We start from the raw sequence: 25272 nt of genomic DNA, 5'->3' as shown, positions 1-25272 counted from the left end.
AGTCACATCAAAGGGTGTGACAAACCTCCCGTATTATAGGGCCGTCCAAGTGAACTGCTGAGGTTGTAAACTCTCCTGTTCCCTTGGATTGATTTCTGCTTCCCATTGAGTTATCCATCTACCCACATTTTTCTGCATCTGAGCCGACAGGAACCAAACTCAGAACACAGTCCCTGTTCCTTCTCTCTCCAAATGTTCCTCGTGGTAGGAAGGCATCACGGTAGGAAGGAAGGAGACGTCATAGCCCAGGGACCAGGTGTCTGTCACACCACCTCTTACTCTGTGCCTGAATCATACCTACTCTAGGGAATTTGCCACAGGCATAAAGTTATTCTAAAGTTCCCACCCCAGGCCTTTCATCCCAACCAACCCCTGTTGAGCTAATTCTTTTCCCCAGACTCTCCTCTCATCCCCAACTCTTCCACTGCCAACTCCAAAGTAACTTCTATACTTTTCAGACCAAGCTCCCACCTCCACAGCCTCACTCATTGTGTCCTTGGTCACATCAGGGTCACCACCTGAGATGTCGCTCACCTCCTGCGGAAGTCTGGCCTGCAGACCCTGATTGAAGGATGGATGAATGAATGCACTCACACCATTACAGTGTTTCAGGTGGGCTAGGGATGGCTGTTGGCTGCTTTCAGAGGGCAAAATGCAACCGGTCAAGCAAGACTCCCTGTCCATCCACACATTTATTCCTAACAGAGGTTCTAAGTTAACACATTCATGGATAATTAACATGGTTAAAAAAGTGGTTATACGAATGATAAAAGCTTTAGCTTCCAGGCCCAGAGTAAACCCTATTAACAGGTAATTACCCTTTGATCTCCCCGAGAGGCCCATCCAGCACAAAGTTACATGAGTAAACAAAGTAGAGACAAAGGGATGTAGGGTAAACAGACTTAAACTGGAACTTAACGAACCAGCCAGTCACTTTCCGCCTGCCCTATTAAAACCTTTCGGCCTTCCCAAAGGTTTGAGACTATATAACTTATAACTTTCCCTAAATATTTTCTGTAATGTTTTGCCAACCACCCCAAGTGAATTCCAACTCATACCTCCTATGTGTCTGCCCCTCATCAGATGTTACCTTTCTCTGGGACCTCTGACATGAGGTGTGTCTCCCTCCTTGTCATGCCATGGTTACTTCTAGGGTTGAAATAACTAAAATGCCAAGTGATCAATTGTATAAATCCTTTTAGTCACAGTGCTATGCTTTTAACAGGTGCTTTAAAAAAACAGCTCTATGGAATGATTAACATTTACATCTCTGAGCACCTGAGTCTAGCAAGACCTACCAAAGGCCAGTTAGGATCCTTGTATCTTGCAGAATATCTTTGCTAAGGGGAGCTCAGGAAGCAGGAGAGATGGACACACCTCAAATTCATTCTCTGAGGCAACCCGTGCTGCACCAAGCACCTATTCTGTGCCAAGCCCTGCACTGAAGACAAATAAGAGATAGCAGACAAGGCCAGATGACCTCGGAAGCCCCAAGTCCTACGGGGACAACAGGTATAAATAAGCAAGCACTGACTTCCATGAAGAATTCCAGCCTTTGAGGGTAACTGTGTGTGATGATGGATATGTTCATAAATTTGCTTGTGGTATTACACAGTATATACATATAGTAAAATCGTCACACTGTATGCCTTGAACACATACAATTTTTATTTGTCAATCATACCTTAATGAAGCTGGGGAAAAAATCTTTTCTTCTTTGGGTTGATACATCATCTTCAGAGTGTGAGCCATAGAATTATTGCCATAACATCATTATGAATAATGAAAATATGTAGTCACTTAAAGAACTCCAACCATTGATAGCCCAGTACCAGATGGAGATGGCATTGGGTGTGATTTATGGAGGGTGCTGGGAGCATCCTCCTGGGAGACTGTGAGTATTATGAAGGGCGGCTGTCAGCTGAGACTGAGGGGATTCAGAGGAGCCCCATGTGGAGAAGGAAGAGAGAGTGAATGGGTGTGGAAGAATTCCAGTGAAGGGGTGGGCACCATGGAACACCACGTTAAACACTGAACAAGAAACTAGAAATGGAATGGAGTAGAAATAGAGGCTATCCAGGAAGGGGTTTTTGGAAACACAGAAATTACATCTATAACCTGCAGCGCACCCCACACCCATGACAGAATGACACCCATGCCCATGACAGAACGACAGGTGCAAAGCCCCTGAGCAGGAAGGAGCTTGGCCTGTTGGGGCAAGCCAAGAGGCAGGAGGTCCGGAGTGTAGAGGGGTGGGGGAGCAGAGTGCTGGATGAGGGCAGGGACTGGGCACTGCACGCAGGGCAGTGCAACGCAGCACATGCTCTGAATGTCACAAGATGTCCCAGGGAAGGACAACTGGGGTGAGGGATGGGGTCATATTTACTTTTAAATGTGACTCTGCCATTTCCCACATCATCAACCTCCATGTGGCTGAATTCACTGGACAGTCCTGGGCTTCCCATCATGTAACCCATCAAAACCATTTCACTTAGTTGGTGGCTCCCTGACTCTAGAAACAGTCTTCACCTGACTTCCAGGGACCCTGCCCTCCTGAGTTTCCTCCGACCCCACTGGCTGCTCCTTGCCAATCTCCTTTGCTCCTTCCACGTTTCTCCAACACCGTGACACGTGTCTTTGCGGCTCAGAAGTTGGTTTTTTCCCTTGCTTTCACTAATTATTTTGCGTGTTATACCTACAGAGTCCTCCCCTTACCCCAGGCAAGTATTCTGGTGTTTAATGAGTGTGTCTGTTTGTATGCATTCTTGAGAAACCTGCTTTTCTCTGTAATGTGTCACGTTTCATTGACTGCCCACCTTGTGTCTTCTCAGGGTATAGGTTCTGTCTCAAACAGGACTGTGAGGCCCTTTGGCCCCATCCTTCTCGCCCCTTCCTGCCACATTCTGGGTCTTCCTGGGACCCCAGATCAGCCTTGTCAGCCCTTGAAACGGAGGGACCGCACAGGCTCTGCCCCAGGCTGCACCAGGACATTCCCCAGAGCAGAGTCCTGTCCACGCAGTCTGCTTGCCGGAAACCATGCAGGACCCATTTTCCTCCTGCTCTGATCAAACCCCAAGAACCACATCACTGGGGGCCATGGCAGGGACGGCCTTCTAATGAAAAAGAGCCACCTGCTCATTCTCCTCGAGACATGTGCACCCACTGAAAGCTCTGGCTCCCCTCTCCGTAGACCAAGCCCCTCCACTCCCTCATTTTGTTCAAGTTCAGTCGCTTATCCATACTCCAGACATGGCCTGAGCGTGTCCTGGCACCAGCCTCATGCAGTCACCATACAGGAAGGGCACAGAATGCGGCGCAGGCAGCCCAAGGGCAGCAATGTGTCAGGAGAGCACACAGAATTCAGGCAGGATCTAGAGGTGGCCACTGCCCTTGGTCCTCACCCTTTGGGGGCCTCAGAGCCCACATGTAAAATGGGCTTCTTAAGAATATCCACCTTGGTGAGGCGTGGTGAGGAATGAACATGCAGTGGTGTGGCTTAACATAGTTGCTAGTAACAAGGAAAACCTAGTCCATGAGACATCTGTGCCACATACATAGGATGGGGTGATCCGAGGGGAGGATACCAACTTCCATCAGTGTTGGGTGGGGGAGCTGGGGCATGCTACATAGAGCAGGTGTCGTGTAGAAAAAAAAATAAGCATAGGGTAGTTGCTTCTTGAGCTTTTTATTCACTGTTCTAGCAGGAACTATTAACAAATAAAGGCTTTAGTTTCGTATTTCTCTAGAAGGAAGGAAAAGTATAAAGTTCTGAATTTTCACATCAAGTATGACCCAAGTTTGAGGAATTCAGGTACCTGCAAACCTCTCCCTTGCTCCACTGGAAGGAATTTGAGGCTTCCTAGGTGACCAGGAGCTGGGCTTCATTTGTTGCCTTAATTTCCTTTTGTCTGATAGAAAATGAAAGCCAGGGTCTTTGTGTTCCAGGCCAAAGCCCAGATGCAAGCTGCCTGCTCCCAAGATGAGACTTCCTGGGCTGCCTCTTCCAGCCCGAACAAGCACCATGTATCCTAGAAAGAAGCCAAGTCCCCAGTGTTCCCCTGGGGCCCATGGAGGCCCCTGCCTGAGCATGTGGTCCTGGGAGCTGGGGAGAAGGTAGAGATGCTGCTATCAGAGGTCCAGGCTAAGGACAAATGGGGCGGGTGGGGCAGGTACTACTGGCCACAAATGGAAAGGCAGGTGAGTTCCAAGACCCTGGCAGGCCAAGGACTGCTCAGGCCCCTTGGAAGCAGACCTGCTCCCAGAGAGTCACCTGGCAAAGGCAGAATCTCCTCATGACATCTCAGTAGCTTGTCCACTACCAGAAGGCAAGCCCCACCTATTTAATATGAGGCCTTAGGATCAGCCTCCCTGGATGGGGCATCTGAAGGACCCACTCACTCCCTCCAAATGTACTCAGCCTGCAGAGGATACAAGGGGCCAGAGAAAGAGGAAGACTTGAAGGCCTCTGTCTAAGGGGTAGGACAATTTACTCCTTCTGCTCCAGGAAGCCCCGACAGGACTTGACTGGACTTAGACCAGTTGCCCCAGATGTCCAAAAACCCAATCTCTGTATGTCTCTCAGTGGTCAGGAGGCTGGGATTCTAAAGCTGCTGGTTAATCCCAATCTCCAGCCCACCCTGATGGGCCAGGCGTTCAGCTCACCTTGTACCATCTTCTGGGACACATGAAGCAAACAAAATTGTCCTGTGGCTCTGTCTTCACTTTGCAGACAATTGCCCAGAGCTCAACAAGAGCTGGTAGGGATTAATCCGCTAATTTCCAGTAACCTCACGCCTCTAGGACAGAGTCCATGGCCTCATTTCAGAATCTGTTTTGTCATTGTTTAAGCCTGTTACTGGCATGAGACAACAGTCGGGTGGGGGTGTGTTATAGGCTTCTGAGTCAAAGCTCCTAGTTACACATCTAGGCCTCAACTCATGGCTGTGGGACCCTGTGGAAGTTATACAGATTCTCTGTGCCTTGGTTTCCCCCATCTATAGATGGGATAATAAAAGGTACTGCCTCATCATGTTGTAGTGAAGAAAAAATGAGATCAGTCATTGCCTGGGTCCCTCGCACATTACAGATGCTTAGGAGACATCAGCCCTGCTCTGTGCCTGGCCTGGGAGGGGCTTTCTGGAGACCCTGGCTCAGGGCGCTGACTACCTGTGAAAGGGAGGCCCAGCAGCCAAGGCCCACAGGAGCCCTGAGGCCTGTGAGATGTGCTGACCTCATCTGGCACAGACAAGGGGAAGGAGGGGGAGCTGGTCAGAGTCCAGCTGTGGGGGGAGGCGAGTGAGGAAATTCACTCTTGACAGGGGTGCCTTTTCCACTAAATTAACATTGCCTCAGTCAGAGGGAGTGGCAGGAGAAAACCATGCCCATCTTCACATAAAGGTCCAACCTCCAGCACCAGGAAGCCCCTGCCTCCAGCCAGCCGTGATAATAACAGGACAGGTGAAATGAGAGGGACCTGGCTTTGCTCCAATGGGTGGTGGGTGAGGAAGGCGGTCAGTGGCCAGGGCTCTGGGGAAGAGAAGCGTGACCACCGGGTGCCTCCAGGGTGAGACCAGGCCCAGCTCCTCTGGCTCTAAAACACAAGCTTCCTGGGAACCTCCCATGGGAACTCGCTTCTTCCGAAATGGCCGTAGCATGCCGTCTTCTGGTAGATGGGCTTCTTCAAGTCCAAATCCCTGCATGTCCAGCAGAAAGGAAGGGCATTGGAAAATGGAACAAGGGTAGGAGTGAGCAACGAACTGTAACACAGCCCTCCTCACGTGGCACTTCACCTCCCCAGGCAGTTTGGCACACACATCCTATCTGTGCCAACTACAGTCTCATTGTATACCCCACAGATGCTAGGAGGTTCAGGGACCAAGACCTAACTCTAACCTTTGGGTACCTTTCTCCTCCTACTCCACTGACCATGCCCAGGCCAATCTCGACACCACCAAGCTCCGGAAAATGGAATAGACTTGCCGACTCAATTCCCAGCCATTTGAGCCATTTGGCCTTATATTAATAATTATTTTCCTAAGATCCCCACCTCCCTCCCAGCTGCTCAGAGATGGCCCACTGGTGTTGGTTGGGCCAGCAGGGACCTGTGGCAGCCTTCTTCAACCTGACAACCAGGCTTTCTGCACTGGGGATGTACTGTGCTAGACCAAGAGCTCACAGACCCTCCTACTTCTGAGAAGTGGAAACATCCTCCTTTCTGCCTCCCTTTCAGGTGAGGTGAATGAATATCTGGGCTACGGAGGAGCAAGGTCCCCCGGAACAGCAGTGAGTGCCACTTCACCTGACAATGACACCTGGCCGGAGGTCGAAGTTCTTATGCACCACATCCAGCAGCTCTCGCTCTGTTTTCTGAGAGGTTCCGTAGGTGAAGATGGAAATGGACAGCGGCTCGGCCACACCAATGGCATAGGAAACCTTCCAGCAAGGCGCAGCGTTAGGGACTGAAGCCTGTGTGTGGGCCCCGCCCCTCTTGGAAGCTCTGCTGTCTTCTGGAGGGCCCACACGCCTCTTGCCCAACATGCTCCCGGCAGTTTTCCTGCTGTCTTCACCCAGGGCAGCTCCTCTATGTGCCCCTTTTCCGGAAGATTTTGGTTTTCCCTCCCCCAGGTTTTCAGAGCCCTGGCCACAGTGCCCAACACAATCACACAGTCACAACCTTTGGCAAAGCATATGGCTTTCCCACTGGGCCAACATCCCCTTACTCAGGGCAGAGCTGGGCAGTGGTCCTCGGCTGCAACAGGATGGTGGGGGGAGTTGGGGGGCCTACCTGGACAAGCACTCTCCGGCAGAGCCCTGCTTTCACCAGAGACTTGGCTACCCAGCGGGCAGCGTATGCAGCCGAGCGGTCCACCTTGGTGTAGTCCTTCCCAGAGAAGGCCCCACCACCATGAGCCCCCCAGCCACCATAGGTGTCCACAATGATCTTACGGCCAGTGACGCCTGCATCCCCCTGCAGAGGGAAAGAAATCAAGATGAGAAGCAGAGCCAGCCCCTAGATGCTGGAAGGGATAGAGCACCATGTGGCTGCTGAACTGCAACTCGGGAAGGATGTCCTGGGGCTGCCCACAGACATTTTCCTAAGACCCCTTGGCCAAAAACTCTGGACTCCACTCCCAGCTCAGTCACTGACCACATACTGATATCAGGTAACCTGCCAAAGCTTCATTAGAAAGTGCAGAAGGTGGGCCAGTGGTTCTCTGGGGTCCCAGCCACTCCCTAATGCCTTTGGTACTCAGTCCATCACAATGGAGAGATGCAACTGCAGGCAGGAATTGCACTGTCATGAATACAACCCCGGGTTGTGGCCTGGCTGGTGCCACCTAGCAAATGCCACGTTGCCCACTTCCCGGGTGTGCTCCGGGCAACACCCATCAACAGTGATGCCTTTACAAGGGTGGGAGTTCTATGCTAAATGATTTGGGGAAGTCTGCATACTCTACCCCTCCCCTTTTAGAGATCCACAGTTCACACCAATATGTCTAGGCTTTGAGAAGTCCTGCAAGAAAAAAACATTAAGTGTTACCTCCTTCTACCCTGTGTTTCTATACTACGCTTGCTCCTGGAACCCGGGGGCTCAGGTCTGTGGCAAAGCATGCACAGCTAAGGGCCTGAGCAGTGGGCAGCAGCCTCACAGTGGTACTCTGCAACTTCCACCTCCTCACACCTGCAGTAGGGGCAGTGGTACCCCATCTAAAACACCCTTCCCCAGCCTGGTGGCCGTAAGAGCCAGAGGCAGCCTTCAGAAAAGACCTGGCAATAGCCGCCTGGGAACAGCTGACCATGTGCAAATGCTGCAGCAGGGAATGAGCACCAGAGCAGGGCAAGGCACAGCGGCCGTGTGAAGGTCAGTGACCACTTAAGACGGCAGGAGTGGGAAGGCCTGGTGGCACTAAGTGGAGGAATTCTAGGTACATGCCCCCAATTTCTCACACATTGCCAGATACACAGCAGCCTCCCTCTCCACAGAGAGTATACTAAATGTACAGAGGCCAAAATTCACTGACTTTACATTTAGTCCATGGCCAGAGCTAGCTGAGCCACTCCAAGCTAGCTCTTGCGATTTTCCTGCACCAAGATAAAAGCAATGTCAGTAACAAAGACAAACCAGGCTGCATTCAGAGACAAGAATGCACCTGGGGACCTCCGATGACAAACCGCCCACTGGGCTGCAGGTGGTAGATGGTGTCTTCATCCAGGTACTTGGCCGGCACCACAGCCTTGATGACCTGCTCCTTCAGGGCCCTGCGCATCTCCTCCAGCGTGATGTCTTCGTTGTGCTGCACAGAGATGACGATGGTGTGGATGCGCACGGGGATGACTGCGCCATTGTCCTGCACGTACTGAACTGTCACCTGTCCATCAGAAGGGTGGGGAAGACCCTGTGAGGCTGAGGCTGAGCGGACATACATCGTAGCCACGCACAGATACCAGGGCAAGGCTCCCAGGACCAGGAGCCAAGAGGAGCTTCGTGTCTTCAAAGGGCATTGGGGGAGTTAATCTGACACATTCTTACATTCAGAAAATTGGTGCTGTCAGAGGACTGGGTAGAAGGCCCAGCTATTCCCACATGGGACCACAATTAGCACTGCCTGGAGACTTGAGTTTCCTCTCAACTTATGACCTGCTACATGTCTCTACTGTCTCAGAGGCTTCCACATGCCAGCAAATGTCCCCATGGCCAAAGCCCTTTCTTGACCCCCCTTTGTCTCAGGAGGTATCTCTCCTCCTGCCAGTGATATAGATAAGAAAGCCAACATTCCAGAATGTAAATGCCTTGGTCAATATCACACAGCCAGAAGAGCTGGGACCTGACCTGGAGCTGCATGGGCTGGTAGACAGGGCTCTTCCGAGAACAAGTTTGGATACCACTCAAGACCCTGTGCTGGCCCCAGGCCCAATACTTCCAAAAGCAGTGTGGACCCACAAGAGCAGGGCTCAGAGGATTTGGGGGGCATGTGGTACCTGCAGGGGTGCAGCTCTGCCAAATGGCCCTGGGAGGGACACTGTTCAGTGGGTACGGGCCTGCTCCCATCCCAGGGCCTGGACAGAACCCCAAGGCAGCAAACAGTGGCTCCCTGGGCCTGTGCCTGCAGCAAGCTCTCTATCTGCCCAAGGCTATTCAGGTATCCATCAAACCTTGGGTCTGTATCAAACTCCTACTCTGTGTTCTGTCTGGTTTAAGGAGCAACAAGGAAGGCACAGAAGAAACAGAAAGAGCCCTGCCACATGAGATCTGCAAGAGACAGGCAGATGTACATAGACGTCATAGGTTGAGAGCAGCCCTCACATGCCGTGCTGTGCACACACAGGGCCCTGGGAGAGGGGCTGGAATCAGAGGTAGGGGACTCCTGGGAAGAGAGGCACTGTCTGTGGCAGACTCTAAGGCTGGGTCTGCTGCATGGAGCCTCAGGAGAAGGCACACTTCCAAGGAGGGTGTTCACTGCTCCCCTGGGTGACTGGGGCCTCCTGGGAAGACTGCTAACATCTATTCAGTGTTTCTATACTCTCCTGGGTGACTGGGGACTCCCTGGTGACTCCCGGGAAGAGAGGTACTGTCTGTGGCAGACTCTAGGACTGGGTCTGCTGCATGGAGCCTTAGGAGAAGGCGCACAGTCGAGGAGGGTGCTCGCTGCTCCCCTGGGTGACTCCACCCACACCTGGCAGACTCCACGAAGCAGCCTTGCAAAACTACAGAACAGAGTGGCAGAGTAAAGGGCCCCGAGCACAGCACTTATCTCATCATGTCAGCAAGATGTGGGGAAAAACACACCATGGAAAATACAGCCTTGACCAGGTACAAAAATAGCCATCTGCACCGCCACCCAGGCCGCACCATCAGCAGCAGGGGTTTGCTCAGGTGGAAAGACCCATCCTGCTTCCAGCGGCACTCGGGTGGATGAAGACGCTCCTTCACAAACAGGGTGGAGAGAAGGGGACCTAGGCAAGCCTGTCCTGGCCCAGGGAGTGTGGAGAGCAAGCCAGGCTGCTCAGAAGCTGGCCTGCCAGGGGCCTCCTGGAGCCCCACAGCAAGCCTGCAACCCCAGTAACTGGAGCTGGTTTGCTGTTGTGCCTGTGGCAGGGGAGTGAGGCTGACTCTGGTATCCGTATTGGCATTTTTGAGATAATTCTTCAAAGGAAGGGAAACCCTAGAAGGGCCCATCTCACCCTCCCTCCCTCCCTCGCTGCCTCCTAGACCTAGAAACCTTCTTTTTCATATCTAAGCACAATGAAACCATTTCAGCAGGCCCAGGAGGAGGTCCCTCCATTCCTCTCTTGCACAAGGAAAAGAAAAACAGTCCACATCACTGGCTGCCTCCCCTCCCTGTTCTAAGACTTCCTCTTCTGTGAATCTTCACCTTGCTTCTGTATCACGGCAGCATTCCAGTCCAGGACAGGCCAGGGCATGCCAACACCATGGGCCCCTTTCTTTGGGTGCCATTACAATGACATATCTTAGCTCTCCTAACCCACAACCTCCAAGAACACCCAAGGAATGCTGATGGTTCCCATCCCCACCTTGGGGGTCATGTGGATAACACAGGAAATCCCAAGGAAGGGTTCTCTTTGGGCACAAGCACACTTCCCTGCCCCAGTACAGCCAGTATGCAACCTCTGCCCTGTCCATGGCCTGACAGTTGCACGAGAAGGAATTCCATCTCTGTGCAGCTGGAGTTGTACCTGGAGACAGACACACCACACTGAGCTATAGCGCCATGGGTGCCAGATTCCATGTGCCGGGCAAGAGAAGGTGCTGTCTGCTGGTGGCCAGAGATGGCATCCTAGAAGAGGCAGAACTTCACTGGCCGCTCAAGGACAGGTGAGGACCAGAGAGAGAGCTCAGGTAAAGCAAAGCACTAAAAACAAGGGGACCGTGAGTGAAATGATGTTGATCACGCCAAGATGGGTGGAGCGGGCAGAGGCAGGTAAAGTTGGAAGACCACAAAAGGTTCAGAATGCCACAATAACAAGTGGATTTCCCCCTTCCCCTTGTAGGGAGCCAAAAGTTGAGAAATACTGAAGAGATACTAGGAAATGAAAAGTGAAGCCTAAAGGGAATTAACTGGAGTTTCCAGGCAGGCAGAACCTGTGGGAAGGTGGGGTGCTGATCCCGGCCTGGCCGAGATGATGGCAGCCCTGGGGAAGGCTGGACTGGAGCAAGAGGGATGCTTGATGGGGCAAACTGGGGACATCGGTGAAAAGAGATGGCGCTGAGCAGGACTGGGGAGGGCAGGCAGGAGGTGGCAGGGTGCTGCACACAGCACGCTCTCAAGGCCCATCTGCTTGGAGAGTGAAGGAGAAATGGGGCTAGTGATCCAGAGAAACCCACAGGTGAGAGATGTGGGAGCTGAGTATGTGAAGGTGCCAATGGGGTCCATGAGCATCGACACAGGGAGAGAGGTTGTGCAGGACCAAGTGGCGGGAACTTGAGAATCATGAGAGGGGTCACTGGGGTTAAGCAGGGAGCGGATACAGGAGTGAGGCGCCAGAAGACCTGTGTCTCCACTAATGCTTGCATCACCCTGGCCTTCAAATACAGGCCTCTGGTTGATTTCAACACTCAGGGAGAAGAGAAGTCAGGGCCCATGAGTTGGAACTGGAAACAACAGAGGTAAAGCCTTTTCATAAGAAACAAAGATATAAAAAAGGGCCACGGTGAGACAGACAGCACAGACAGACAGCACAGACACAGCAGAGACACAGCACAGACAGCACAGACAACAGCAGAGACACAGCACAGACACAGCACAGACAGACAGCAGAGACACAGCAGAGACACAGCACAGACACAGCAGAGACACAGCACAGACACAGCAGAGACACAGCACAGACACAGCAGAGACACAGCACAGACACAGCAGAGACACAGCACAGACACACAGCAGAGACACAGCACAGACACACAGCAGAGACACAGCACAGACACAGCAGAAACACAGCACAGACAGCACAGACATAGCGGAGACACAGCACAGACAGCACAGACAACAGCAGAGACACAGCACAGACACAGCACAGACAGACAGCAGAGACACAGCACAGACACAGCACAGACACAGCAGAGGCACAGCACAGACACAGCAGAGACACAGCACAGACACAGCAGAAACACAGCACAGACAGCACAGACATAGCGGAGACACAGCACAGACAGCACAGACAACAGCAGAGACACAGCACAGACACAGCACAGACAGACAGCAGAGACACAGCACAGACACAGCACAGACACAGCAGAGGCACAGCACAGACACAGCAGAGACACAGCACAGATACAGCAGAGACACAGCACAGAAACAGCAGAGACACAGCACAGACACAGCAGAAACACAGCACAGACACAGCAGAGACACAGCACAGACACAGCACAGACACAGCAGAAACACAGCACAGATAGACAGCAGAGACACAGCACAGACAGACAGCAGAGACACAGCACAGACACAGCACATTCAGACAGCAGAGACACAACACAGACACAGCACAGGCAGATAGCAGAGACACAGCACAGATAAAGCACAGACAGACAGCACAGACACAGCACAGACAAACAGTAGAGACACAGCATAGACACAGCACAGTCAGACAGCAGAGACACAGCACACACAGACAGCACACAGCACAGACACAGTACAGTCAGACAGCATAGACACAGCACAGACACAGCAGAGACACAGCACAGACACAGCAGAAACACAGCACAGACACAGCACAGACTCAGCACAGACACAGTACAGTCAGACAGCAGAGACACAGCACAGATACAGCACAGACAGCACAGACACAGCACAGACAGACAGCAGAGACACAGCACAGTCAGACAGCAGAGACAGCACAGACAGACAGCAGAGACAGCACAGACAGACAGCACATACACAGCACAGACACACAGCAGAGACACACAGCAGAGACACAGCACAGTCAGACAGCAGAGACACAGCACAGACACAGCACAGACAGACAGCACAGAGAGACAGCACAGGACAGACAGACAGCACAGACACAGCACAGACAGACAGCACAGAGAGACAGCACAGGACAGCCAACAGAGAGACAACACAGACACAGCACAGACAGCACAGACAGATAGCAGAGACAAAGCACAGACACAGCATAGTCAGACAGCAGACAGACAGCACAGACACAGCACAGACAGACAGCACAGACAGCACAGGACAGACAGGCAGACAGCACAGGACAGACAGACAGACAGCACAGACACAGCACAGAAACAGGAGACAGACAACAGGTAGCCTGTTCAGGACAAAGAGGCCTAGAATTATGGAAGACAGTTAAGAAGTATGTTTGTGGCAGGATCTGGGGACTCATCAGTCAACATTTGCTAACAAGCAAACAAACAAAAACAGAACTATTCTGTCCATTTTTCTGTATGTTTGAAATTTTTTTAAATAAAATGTGGTGGAAGGCATCTCTAGCTAAAGATATTTCAAATAAATAGTTCTTTTCAAAACTGACCATTCTTTGAGTGCCCAGATTGAATATTTTGATCTTAAAAATGACAGAATGAAGAGGATTTGGGGATGTTAAAGCTTCTGTCTAGGGCTCTCCCAGGGTGATTCAGTCACTCACCTGAGTCTTAGAGTCGGGCCGCAGCCAGGGAAGGACACTGGAGCGCCTCAGGTCAGCCATCCGAGCGTTGAGCTTGTGGGCGAGGATGATGGTGAGAGGCATGCACTCCTCTGTCTCATCGGTGGCATAGCCGAACATCAAACCCTGTGGCGAGAGAGCAAGCTGAGCGGCGCTCATCCTAGACCGAGAGGACCGCGGCTCTCTCCAAGCCCAGAATCTCCCTGATGTGTCCACGTTGACTGGGTGCCTCCTCCGTGCAGCTTTCCACTGGCACGTGCAGGGGAAGGACATCGTCCATGACCCCCAAAGCTCTAGGAGTGGGAGACAAGCCCAAACCCGGCATCAGCGACTACACCATCCACAGCATGGCTGTGAAGCTGGGGTGCCCAACTCACTCCTGGCTCTCGCACTGGAATGAAAGTCCACCCCTCAGTGTGAGTAACCCACTGCTCATGAACTTCCCCAGCCAGCTCAACACACAGCTCCCACATGCACCGAGCTACCTGATCACCTGCCCCAACATCCTCCTCATTTCTGTCCAGATGGACGCACTGGGCGATATCCGGGGACTGCTGCTCCAAAGCCACCAGCACGTTGCAGGTCTTGAAGTCGAAGCCTAGGTGGAGGAAAGTGAGCCTAAGAGGGGCTCAGGTCCAACGGAGGGGGCCAGGGGCTTCCTGACAGATGGCTGGGTTCCTGACATGCCATTTGGTGTTGGAGTGGGGGGTCCCTAACTAGCCAGGGTCCATCTAGGCCCACAGCTAAGGCCCAGGATGGGGGAGGCCCTGCACCTTCCCATCCTATCATGTGGAACTCTTTGGCCAACCAATATTCTCCATGGCACATTTTGCTGTGCTCAATTACACCTTGGTTAACACACACACATTCTACAGAGGCCTGCAGATCCGAGGTGATCTCAAGGCTCCTCTGGCTGAGGACAGTGGCCGACTCATACCCTGCCCCTTAGGCTCTCCCACAGGTGCATCCAAGAACCCAGTTTGAGCATCACTGCACTAGGAGAAAATCAAGAGCCCTTTTGACACTATCACTCAGAAGCCCAGCTGTGTGCCTGACCCAACTATTAAACATAATGAACAAATACAGGGTACAGGAACTGTTCTGACAGACTCCCAGAGCCAGGGTCCTTTGACCCCCAGAGGTACACAGAGTCTGGGGCAAATGGAAATGCTACCTGCCCTTTCCTGTCTGCAAAGCTGAGGCATGGGGTGCAGGGCTGCTACCCTAGCATGCTGGGCACTGGTTCAGGGAAGTCTGGACTAGCCGCAGCCCAGCCCCAGGAGCCCCACAAGGAAACTGCTGTGCACTGAGACCGTGTGCACCTCCTCCAGCCACAGGGACTGTGAGAAAAGGGGTTGAATACATGGACTCCCCCACCACAAGGTCAAGCAGAGTGACACACTCACTGTCCTCTTCCTGAACCCCCACAGCCATCCTCTTTCCCATCTATTTTATCCACACAGCCTGAAAGGGCTTACAGAGAAAACACATAGATCCAAGCTGTGATTTCTGTACAAGCTTCAGGGGGATCTACTGCCAAGGAATAAAACCGAAGCTCTTTAGTCTGACGCACCCCTGGCTCCCAGGACTCCTTGAGCCAACATGAACTCAGGTTTAGCCGTAAGCATGATATACTTTTCCATCTCCGCTACATCCCTGCCTAGAATGTTCTTCCTCCCATTCCCACCCCACGTGCCCACTACGTCCACTCTCAGTGCATGTCCCTGGACCTGCCTGCAGTTCATTACACACGATGCCGGGGACTCACTGCTGGGCACCTCATGTTGCATCATTTGAGGCCGGGTGCTCTCTCCACCCTGGGCATAATACGTATCAGGTCATCTTTGCCCTTTACACCCTCCTGTTTCCTAATGAATGGTTTTGAATGCACCAGTCAATGAACAATCTTTAGAGTAAACTGCCAAAGGCTGTCCTGTTCTACAGTGAACATTTCACAGTTTACCTAATCACTGTCTGTCTAAACAATGAATCTTCCCAGTACTCAAAAATGAAGCAAGAGCTCCAAGGAACTTAAAAAAACAGAACTCAGGGAACCAAGAGGAGAGGTACAGGGCTTGGAAAGGACAAGGACCCCAGCAATGTGGCAGCTAGGAGCAGTGAGGAGCCACTGGCCTGAGGCCCCGCTAAAGCTTTTCGTGCACCCAACCACCCACTGAACACAGGCTAATGGACAAGCTAGGGCACAGGGAACCTTAGCCAGCTGAGCCCAACTCAGCCATGGCTGGGCTCTTGCTCATTTCTCCCTTTCTAGGGAACATTGCCTCCTGTAAAATTTCCCTGCTGTCTAATGCAGAACAAGATTTGCACTTGAATAAGGTCTAAATGTACATAAACAAACGGGCTTTTTTTGGTAGAACAGGCTCCCAACGCCTCAGGAAGCTGCTGCTCTGGGACAATGAGTTTCCTCTGTAAACACCTTCAGGTCCCGACCAGAAGCATTAACTGGCTCTTACTGCTTCACTTTCCAATGAGTCTCAAAATCACTGTCAGGCACTCAACCAACATTAATTGCTCATGCTTGCGCTGGGCTGCGCCAGGCTGTGACTGGACTGAGCCTCTGTGAGTCTGCACCATCACACCATGAGTGGGCTCTCTTATTTACAAAGGTGGGGTGCCAGCATCTCTGCATACCCTGACCCACAGGATGGCTTGAATAAGGTAAGCAACCACTATGTGACACAGGCAGAAATGAACACCTTTAAAGTCATGCTTCTCTCTGTGCATGTTGATTACAGGTGTATATCGAGGCAGGTTGGCCTGGAGGTAGGTGGGTCTTTTTGCCATGACGTGAGCTCACCAAATCGCTTATGGTGATTTCAGAGAATTAGGGAGAGAGCCAACAGAGACTCAAAACAAATTTTTTTTAAAAAATTGGAATTGCCTGAACATCTAATGCCAGAGACCAATGTGGAGGCTCTAAGAACTGGAGCCAGAGCCCTGCCCAGGAAGCCAGTGTGGATGAAGGGCCCCTGAGGCTCCTGCAGAATGTGACCGCACAACAGCCCCTCGGCACCTGGAGCTTGCTCCCTGGGTCCTTTGCTGCCCTCCAGGCTATACCGCTGCCTCGCCTGTTCAGTCTCAGACGTTGGAATCTGCTTCAAGGCTCTGCTAAGGCCTGTGCCCCTTCCCTGGTTGGTGGCCTTAAACACTGTGTGGCACTGGTGCTAACCTGGACCAGCCTCGCCTGCTGTCAGCACCAGTTCTGGACCGAGGCATCTTGCTCCATGACTGTGATTGGAAGTATGTCTAGTGGAAGCAAAGGAGTGAGATCACACAGACTGTTTACCCCTCCAGGCCTCCACTTCCTCGTCTGCATAAGAAGTACATAAATGATTAAGACAAAACAAGAGACTATCATCCATGTCTGGCAGGGAGCATGTCCCCAGAGCTCCCTTTATTCAGTGTGTCTTTCTCTTCCAAAGACTTTGCCAGCACCAATAAGGTAGGGCCTGAAACAAGCCCAGTCAACAACAGATGGGCATGTGCTGGGCTTGCTAGGCACAGTTTCCTGTTGTCCATCCTTCTGCCAGAGGCTTTGACCCCTGGAACCTGACAGATGAGTGTAGGAGTGTGTTCCTCCTGGTAGTATTGGCACTCCCATCAGGTTGAAAGTTATGGGTGTGACTCAGCTTTGGGGGTCTCTATCAGCAGAGAGCAACAGGGATTTCGAACCCAGAGGGCCATTCTCACCCTTGGCCGAGTCATCATAGCCGATGTGCTTGATGGTGTCCCTCACCACCCGCTGGTAGTCCACCATGGCCACTGAGGTGATCTCGCCACACAGCAGCACCATGCCAGTCTTGCACACCGTCTCTGAAAGGGAGTGGGGAGAGTTAGCAGCCAAGCGCCAGCAAAGGGACGCTCACATTCCCAGACCTCTCAGTGCAGACAAAAAAGACACACAAGGGGCCTTACAAGGAATAGATTTCAGAAGGAAAATAGAAATGCCAATAGAAAGAAAAAAACACCCAGCACCAAGCACTGAGCATCTTCCAGTGCTGTCTTGGAAAGAGTCAGTCGTAAGTCATGATCCAAGACAACTTATTTCACCCCTCTAAGTCTCTGCAGCTCTTTAATAAAGCTATTGATAAGACTGCTGTGTGTGAATTAAAGGGAGACAATGGTTGTATGCAGTTATCATAAAGAATGCAGTCCACATATGTGACCCCCACCATCCCCCACATTGCTAAATCTCCACTGTAGGCTTTAGGGAGTGGGATCTGGACCAAAAATCAAAGCAGGCCAACTTTCTCTCCAGATATTTACAAAGACGTAAGGGTAGAGTCTACCCTCAGAGCGGCATGAGTCCCCATAGTATTCAACACAGGGGCAAGGATGCAACCAGAGAGGGCAGGATGGGTCCATGCAGTGGACAGGACATGACAATGACAATAAGGAGAGCAGGGCTCTGATCCTGGAGCACCTCTACCCCATAGCTTTGGCCAGGCCCTGATGCAGAGGGTACCATGATCCCATCCCTAAAATGAACAGGCTGGACCTGATCACCTTGGGAGCTTTCCAGGCTCAAGTCCCTGACTCTGCCACTGTGCCTAGGGCTTCAATCCAGGCAAAGGTTTTCCTGCCAAACAACTTTTCCCACAAATAAAGGTGAATATCTTCAGCCTACATGAGTCTTCAGACACAGTAAACTGTGCAGATGGGAACCAGGGCTTCAGTACTTTAGTTTAACATTAATGTCTCTTAGGAAAGCCATTGGTTTATTGAAAAACAAATTGATGAAGATGCTGCCTTCCAGTTGCTATTAAATGGGGGACACTAATTATGTTAAAACCTGAATCATACCACAAACTAGGGAAGAAAACAAGGGAAGGAGCCAGATGTCTGTGCAGCCAACGCAGGCTCCTGCAACAAGGGTACAGCTTTTAACCATCTAGACAGCTCCATATTTCAAGCTCTTTCATCTCATCTGGAAGATTCACCTAAAAACTTTGAAAGACCTCCTTGTTTCCAATGAGATCAAGCATCAGAAAGGCCACATGCTGATCCAATCCTCTGCTATTTATGGGGATGCACTGGGCTCGCTAGGCAAGACATTTAATGTCAGCTTCTTGCTGAAAATAATTATCTATTTGTTTGATCTGTTTGTTTCTAAATATTTTTCCTCCATGTTACTACCCAGGGGAGGTCTCATAATCGAGAAACCTACTGCAGAGCAGAGGACATGGATTTTGTAACTAAGGAGTAAAGCTCTTTTGTCTTATACCCATGATTAAGTTGTCAGTCTAGCCCACTTAGGTCTCCAGCAGGAAGGGTCCAGGTGTTTCTTACCGCAGGCCACCTTGGCATTGGGGTCTTGCTTGAGATGGGCATCCAGCACTGCATCACTGATCTGGTCACAGATCTTATCTGGACAAGAGCAAACATGGGTCAGAATTATAAAATTATTAGTGATAACAAATTGAAATGTTGAAATAATTAGACATTGTTTCAGTTTACATACCAACTCTACCAGAGGGAAAACACTTTTTTTAAGTATAAGAAATTAGAAATATTTTGAAATTTTTATTTCTTTCCATTCCTGCCTAATTTTGGATGACATGTATTATATAACATCATAGAATACCCTAAAAGAGAAATACATTTTTTTTTTGTTTTGTTTTGAGATGGAGTCTCGGTCTATCACCCAGGCTCGAGTGCAGTGGTGCAATCTCATTTCACTGCAAGCTCCACCTTCCAGGTTCAAGTGATCCTCCCACCTCAGCTTCCCAAGTAGCTAGGATTACAGGCATGAGCTACCAGGCCCAGCTAATTTGTTTTGTATTTTCCATAGAGATGGTGTTTCACCAGGTTGGCTAGGCTGGTCTTGAACTCCTGGCCTCAATTGATCCACCCACCTCGGCCTCCGAAAATGCTGGCATTACAGGTGTGAGCTACCACACCCGGCCAAAATCAGCTCTTCTAGAAGTCTAAAGCAACACACACACACACACACACACACACACACACACACATTCTTCTAAATAAAAAGTCTCTCATTCCTCATTATGTTCCCTTTAATTCTAACATCTAGAAAAGTCCTGGAAATAAACTTAAAAATAGTTAAGAAAAGTCAGTAAAGTTAGGTGCCAAGAGGTAAAATCAGATGTATGGCAGGTTCCACAAGATGCAATGCACCATATATAAAACACCACACCCAAGTACATGACTCCACCATAAGAATTCTACAGGAGAACCCCTAACACATCATTGTTATTTGGCAGAATACTTCCATAAGCAGCTCTCAGATCCTCCCACACGGTCACTCAGCTTCCTGAAGGCCAGCTGTCCTTAGAGCTGGTCTTGACCTCTTCAATTAAGGTAGGAATGACAAGGGTTCAACATGAGCTGGGATTTGATTTTATTCTTCCACTATTTGCCTTAAAGACTCACGTGGTCTAGAATATAAAGCACTAAATGGTGCTGGAGGAAAATCCACTCTTGCTTTGGAGTTATGCAAACTGTCAATACCTACAAATTAAGAAAGAAAACTGAACTCTATTTACATATATTATAGCTCATTCAGTGTTAAAAATACCCACAATCTGCTTTTAATAGAGTATTATGTTTTTGTTAAGAATTCAGATCCAGAATCAAGCAGTCTGGCTCTCAAAAGCAGTTATTAAATTCTGTAATTAAAGATATTCATTAACTCCCTAATCTTCTTTTTAGAAACTACTGCTAAACATATGTTTGAGGTTCTTTTTGTTTGTTTCTTTTTTTTTTTTTTTAATTTAGCCTCCTGCCAGTGGCAGATCCTGGTAGTATCTTTAGGTTTGTCTGGGCCTAGAGCCTCTGCACACCTCTACCAGTGAAGGCCTCCCGCTGCTGAAATACCCTAAAATAGATACATGCTGGCCACCTTATACCTGCCCATCAGGGTTCCTAGAAGCTTAGTGACTGATCGCTAATTGTGGATATCTTTGTCTGTGCAAAGACACAGCTTACAGGCTCCCACTCTGCCTAGGAAAATCCAACCCTGAGGAGGAACAAAGCTGGAATCTATCTGGGGCTTCCAGACGGCGCCACCAAGACCACACCCGAGGAGGTCGTTTCTGAATTGCTTTTTTTTTTCTTTCAAAATTTTTATCAATATCACTTAGTAGGTTTAAGATAGCCAATAGTTGTTTGTTTGTTTGGAAAACTGGAAAAGGAAAACTTTATCTTTCTAGTAGAGAGGAATTCAGCAATGGAATGACCAGCAAAAAGTCACCAAGCCTTAAGGAAACTGACTTACCTCAACAATTATAATGGCAAGTACAAGGGACAGTCAAATAGATTGGCTATCATTACGTACACAAAACAATCAACTGATTGGCTGGCATGTGCATTCTCAGTCCTGAGCACATTGCTGTTGAGCACAATGGGCCGTTCCTGGGACCACTGGCCACTGCATGCCAAAAAACCCATTTCCTCCAGGTGGAGTGAAGCATTCTCCTAAGACCAGAATGTGTCACAAGTCAGCAATGTATCTGAGATTGAAAATACAGTAAACCTAGACACTTTGTGTATACAGTTATGCACAAGGAAAGAGGCTATTTACATTGAACTGAGCTAAGTCACATAAAAAACTCAATTCAATTCAAGGTTTTTCAACAGCTGCACTGTTAACATTTTGGGTCAGATAATTGATTCTTTGCTGGGAGGCTGTCCTGAACTGTAGGATGCTTAGCAGTGTGCCTGATCTCTACCCAACAGATGCCAATAGCACCTTACCCCACCCCCCAAAGTTGTGATAACCAAAAATGTCTCCAGACAATACAAAATGCTCTTGGGGGTGTGGGGCAAAATTGCCTCCAGCCAAGGACCACCGGTGAAAGTCTCTGGAAGGAGTAGTGCATTGAGGTGTCCAAAGCCAACTTACAAGGTAGGAAAGATAAGTATCTCTGAGAAAAAACAAGAGCAAGGAAGAGGGAAAAAGGCACACTTGGGAATAAGTTAGCAAACACGTGAATGAATTTTGAAGAGGTACTTAAACACAGAAGTCTGTACATCTGTCCCCCAGGGGTCTCCCAGAGCAGTGGTTCTCAGTGCAGTTCTCAGCCCAGAGCATCATGATCTCCTGGGAACTTGTCAAAAATGCAAATTCTGGAGCCTCTCCCAAGACCTACTGAATCGGATACTTTGGGGGGTGGGGCCTAGCCCTCAGTATCTTGACAAGCCCTCTGGGGATTCTAAAGCACCCTAAAGTTTGAGAACCACCTGAGGCTCTGAATGTCTGATCATTGTCCTCACCGTCACCAAGGAAGCTTCTCTCACTTCCCCAACATTACATTCTACCTACTTTTCAGGGACCAAAACCAATGCCTAAATTTTCTTCCTGTTAAGAAGGTCGAATGTCCCTGAGTCCCCACCACCTAGGGGTCTACCCCAGCAGTGACCAGGGTGCAGGCTTCATGCCTAAGTTGCACATGCTTTACATGCAAAATTTAGTCACCCATGGTCTGGTTTCAGGAACATTCTCTGTTGACTTAAATTGGCCATTGATAAGAGATTAAAGCTTTACTTAAAAAAAAATACATATAAAAAGGTAAGAGCTGATCATATGTTTTGCATGTGCCACACTCTTAGCTGGCTGTTACTCCCTGTCTTGGCCCCACTGTGCTGGCATGCTGGTGGTGGGCCATAGCACGGTTTCCTCACGAAGGACTGCTTTACAAAACTACTCTATGCTGTTTCTCTAGAGATCCCTCCTAGTAACTCACACAGGTTGCTCTGAAGAGCTCTAGCAAAAGTGACTCCCTCAGGTACAAAGTTACACTCAGATAGTAGAAGGAATGAGTTCTGGCATTTCTTTGCACAGTAAGGTGACTAAAGAGCTAGAAGAGGGAATTTTGAATGTTTTCTTTCTCTTTCTGAGACCGAGTCTTGCTCTCGTTGCTCAGGCTGGAGTACAGTCACACGTCTCGGATCACCACAGCCTCCGCCTCCCGAGTTCAAGTGATTCTCCTGCCTCAGCCTCCCAAGTAGCTGGGAATACAGGCATGCACCACCACGACTGGCTAAGTTTTCGTATTTTTAGTAGAGACGGGGTTGTCAGGCTGGTCTCGAACTCCCGATCTGAGGTGATCCACCTGCCTCGGCTTTCCAAAGTGCTGGGATTACAGGCATAAATGTCTGCAGCAATGGGTATGCCTATTACCCTAATTTGATCATTACATGTTATATTCATATATTAAAACCACACACTGCACCCCATAAATATGCATAATTATTATGTGATTGTGTGTCAATTAAAACCATTTTTAAGCAACTCCCTCAGTATAGGCTTGGAATGACAATTTTCTAGGCGGTCCAGGACAGCCTACTTACCCGGGTGTCCCTCTCCCACAGACTCAGACGTGAACATAAAGGCTCCTTCTTCACTTAGAGAATGGTCACACAAGCCATCCACAGGTCCATTCATCTTCTCACACTTCACCACTCAAGCTTCTTCCAAGGAACAATTTTAAGGCTGTGACTTTGACTGAGTTTTGTTTTTTTTTTTTCTTTTTTCAACCCAATAGGCTTTTCTTTGGCAGAGCCACGGAGATCACTTCTGCCTAAATGCCTGTGAGCACGTGAGAACAGGCGAGGACGGGTAGGAAGGGAGGGAGTGGATGGAACACAGATGAGTCCCTCCCTCCGGCTTGCCACAGCTTGCTCCTGGGCGACTCCTATATATGGAAAAGCAAAAGTGCCTGAATAATCATGTGAAAAAACAGGAGGAGTCCATTTCCTAAGAGGGGAGTCTTCTTACCTCGAGGAATTTCAGTTCTTACCCCTGACTTTCCAAACTCTAAGCACCTGGTCAAGGTAAGGTAAAGAAGGCTGTATAGGTTCCGCAGAACTGAAGCTCCTTTGGGACTGTCCTTCAGCTCTCAGCCAATCTCAGTAGTGCCCCAGAGTTCACAACCAGCTTGGAGAACAGGGGTCCGTGGTAACCCAGAGATAAACAGGCAACAAGAAACTCTTTCTCAGAGATACGGTTTAGGCAAAGATTGCAACAGTGTCTTTGCTGTTGGGTGTCCCCTCCTCCCCTGCATCTCATCTGGATTGGTCTCTTCCCCTTCTACCTTCTCAGGGAGAGCAGGAGCACGCACCTGTATTCGCAGCCAGCCGTGATGTTACACAACAGATTCACTTTATAGGAAAAGCTTTGAGTCCACGTGTTTCTGCTAACAGAAATCACCTACACTGTCAACTTCTCTAAGAGGCTGGCAGGCGCTTTAACAAGCAAGATCTTTAAAAAGTATCTATTCGGGGAGGTTACAGAGAACAATGTGGGTTTTTTTTCCAGAAAAAAAATACTTTTGAGAAAATGGATTCATTACAGGGAAATTATCAAAGTCCAGTTTCCTAAAGCTTCCAGATGATAAAATAAACATCTACATATTCAGTTCTATATACATAATAAACATCATATACACATAACTCTTGCATTGTCTTTGCTTTGACCGTGAAAAGTAGTCACACAGGATTGTATCTTCAACTAGTTCATGTACTAAACGACAGCGTCTCCCACTCTCAGATCCAGCTGCATCCTCAGAACCAAGGAACAGTGGGGAATTGAGATCACAGAGAATGAGGATGGGTGGAGAAGCCAGTTCCCACTAGGATGCAATAAAAAGTAATCAACCATAACCTTGTGCATCAAAGCTCAGACTGTGGGAAGCGAAAGTTAGGAGGCAGTAGCCCCATCTAACAATTCTGGTGACCAACCTCCACTCTGAGTTTATTATACAAGCATTTGAAAACATTTTTTCTGGCACACATTCTGGTGCTCCAAAGCTTGAGTTTTGCTAACTGATGAGCAGTGGCAGTATCACCCCTTCAGGGAATTAAAACGGTAATAAAGTGACCTCTTCTAGAATAAAGTAACGGATGTTACATATGCATAGCGAATCAACGGCTCCTTTAACAAGGAGTGAACCGAAGTGCTTAGGCACAAGACTGTTGAAAGTTCAGAGAGGAAAAGGCCACTGGGAAGGGATGGACAAATAAGGAATCAAATAGGAACTTTAGACAACATCACCTTGTCATGGCCAGCACACAGGACCCCTCTGTTTGCACTTGAGCTATTTCAACATTGCTGGCCCTTTGTAAATTTCTTCTGGGTACATTAGTTTTAAACCTAGAGGCAATACGAGCTAATGTTTAATTTGAACTGTAGAACTATGTGACCCTAGCAGTTAGAACTGTATCATAACAATTATGCTCCAAATTTAAGAACAAGATGTTTAAGTAGCAGTTACTCATCAAGGTTCCTAGAGCTATCAAGAACACAGAAAACAAAGCGGTAACTGCCTTCTGAATTCTATAATAAGTAACAGCACCATGGGGTGGAAGGCACCAGGCTGGGGAGATGACCTGGCCATAGATACACGTGCAGGAGGCTTCAGCAGCCTGGATGCCAATTCAGGGTGCGAGGGAAAGATCTGAGAGGCACCTCGTTAAAAACCCATCTCAAGTATGAGTTTTCTTTAAGACTCCAACTAAATATTAGGATATCTTACATTCTTTTAGCAGGTAAACATTAAGAAGCAGTGCACAGAGCATGGTGAGTGGAAGTGCAGGCTTCTGGACTAGAGTCCAACTTTCACCTGTAACCACCCATGCAGCCTGAAGGAGGCCTCCTAACCTCTCTTCTAA

The 25272-nt window shown here is 49.4% G+C and overlaps 1 protein-coding gene across 5 annotated transcripts; it reads right to left on the bottom strand.

The window, feature by feature from the left end:
• Positions 1–3666: 3666 nt before the first annotated feature.
• MAT1A (methionine adenosyltransferase 1A) lies at positions 3667–23277 on the bottom strand. 5 transcript variants are annotated; one of them, XM_035267833.3, is made up of 11 exons: positions 22954–23277; positions 20939–21078; positions 20035–20112; positions 18934–19011; positions 17335–17457; positions 14109–14221; positions 13606–13749; positions 8151–8369; positions 6785–6967; positions 6299–6432; positions 3667–5693 (listed from the first exon to the last, which is right to left on the bottom strand). In XM_035267833.3, the coding sequence occupies exons 2-11, from the start codon at positions 21072–21074 to the stop codon at positions 5591–5593; spliced, it is 1311 nt and encodes a 436-aa protein (XP_035123724.1). In that variant the 5' UTR covers positions 21075–21078; positions 22954–23277; the 3' UTR covers positions 3667–5590. The 5 variants fall into 5 exon arrangements, with proteins under 5 accessions (XP_035123724.1, XP_078201580.1, XP_078201579.1 ...); XM_078345454.1 differs by lacking the exon at positions 20035–20112; XM_078345453.1 differs by lacking the exon at positions 20939–21078.
• Between the last annotated feature and the right edge of the window lie 1995 nt (positions 23278–25272).

The sequence above is a fragment of the Callithrix jacchus genome, chromosome 12, assembly GCF_049354715.1.
Source record: "Callithrix jacchus isolate 240 chromosome 12, calJac240_pri, whole genome shotgun sequence".
Taxonomy (NCBI): domain Eukaryota; kingdom Metazoa; phylum Chordata; class Mammalia; order Primates; family Cebidae; genus Callithrix; species Callithrix jacchus.
Note: the sequence above shows the minus strand (reverse complement) of the source record. Positions and strands in the feature narration are given on the sequence as shown.

What these genes read in the sequence shown, in the direction of transcription:
- MAT1A (XM_035267833.3), bottom strand. Translation starts at nt 21,074, where the DNA reads ATGCTTCACTCCACCTGGAGGAAATGGGTTTTTTGGCATGCAGTGGCC. An exon ending in TGCTTTATATTCTAGACCAC is followed by an intron (nt 19,012 to 20,034) that starts GTGAGTCTTTAA and finishes GCTCTTGTCCAG; the next exon opens with ATAAGATCTGTGACCAGATC. An exon ending in ATGTTGGGGCAGGTGATCAG is followed by an intron (nt 13,750 to 14,108) that starts GTAGCTCGGTGC and finishes CTCTCGCCACAG; the next exon opens with GGTTTGATGTTCGGCTATGC.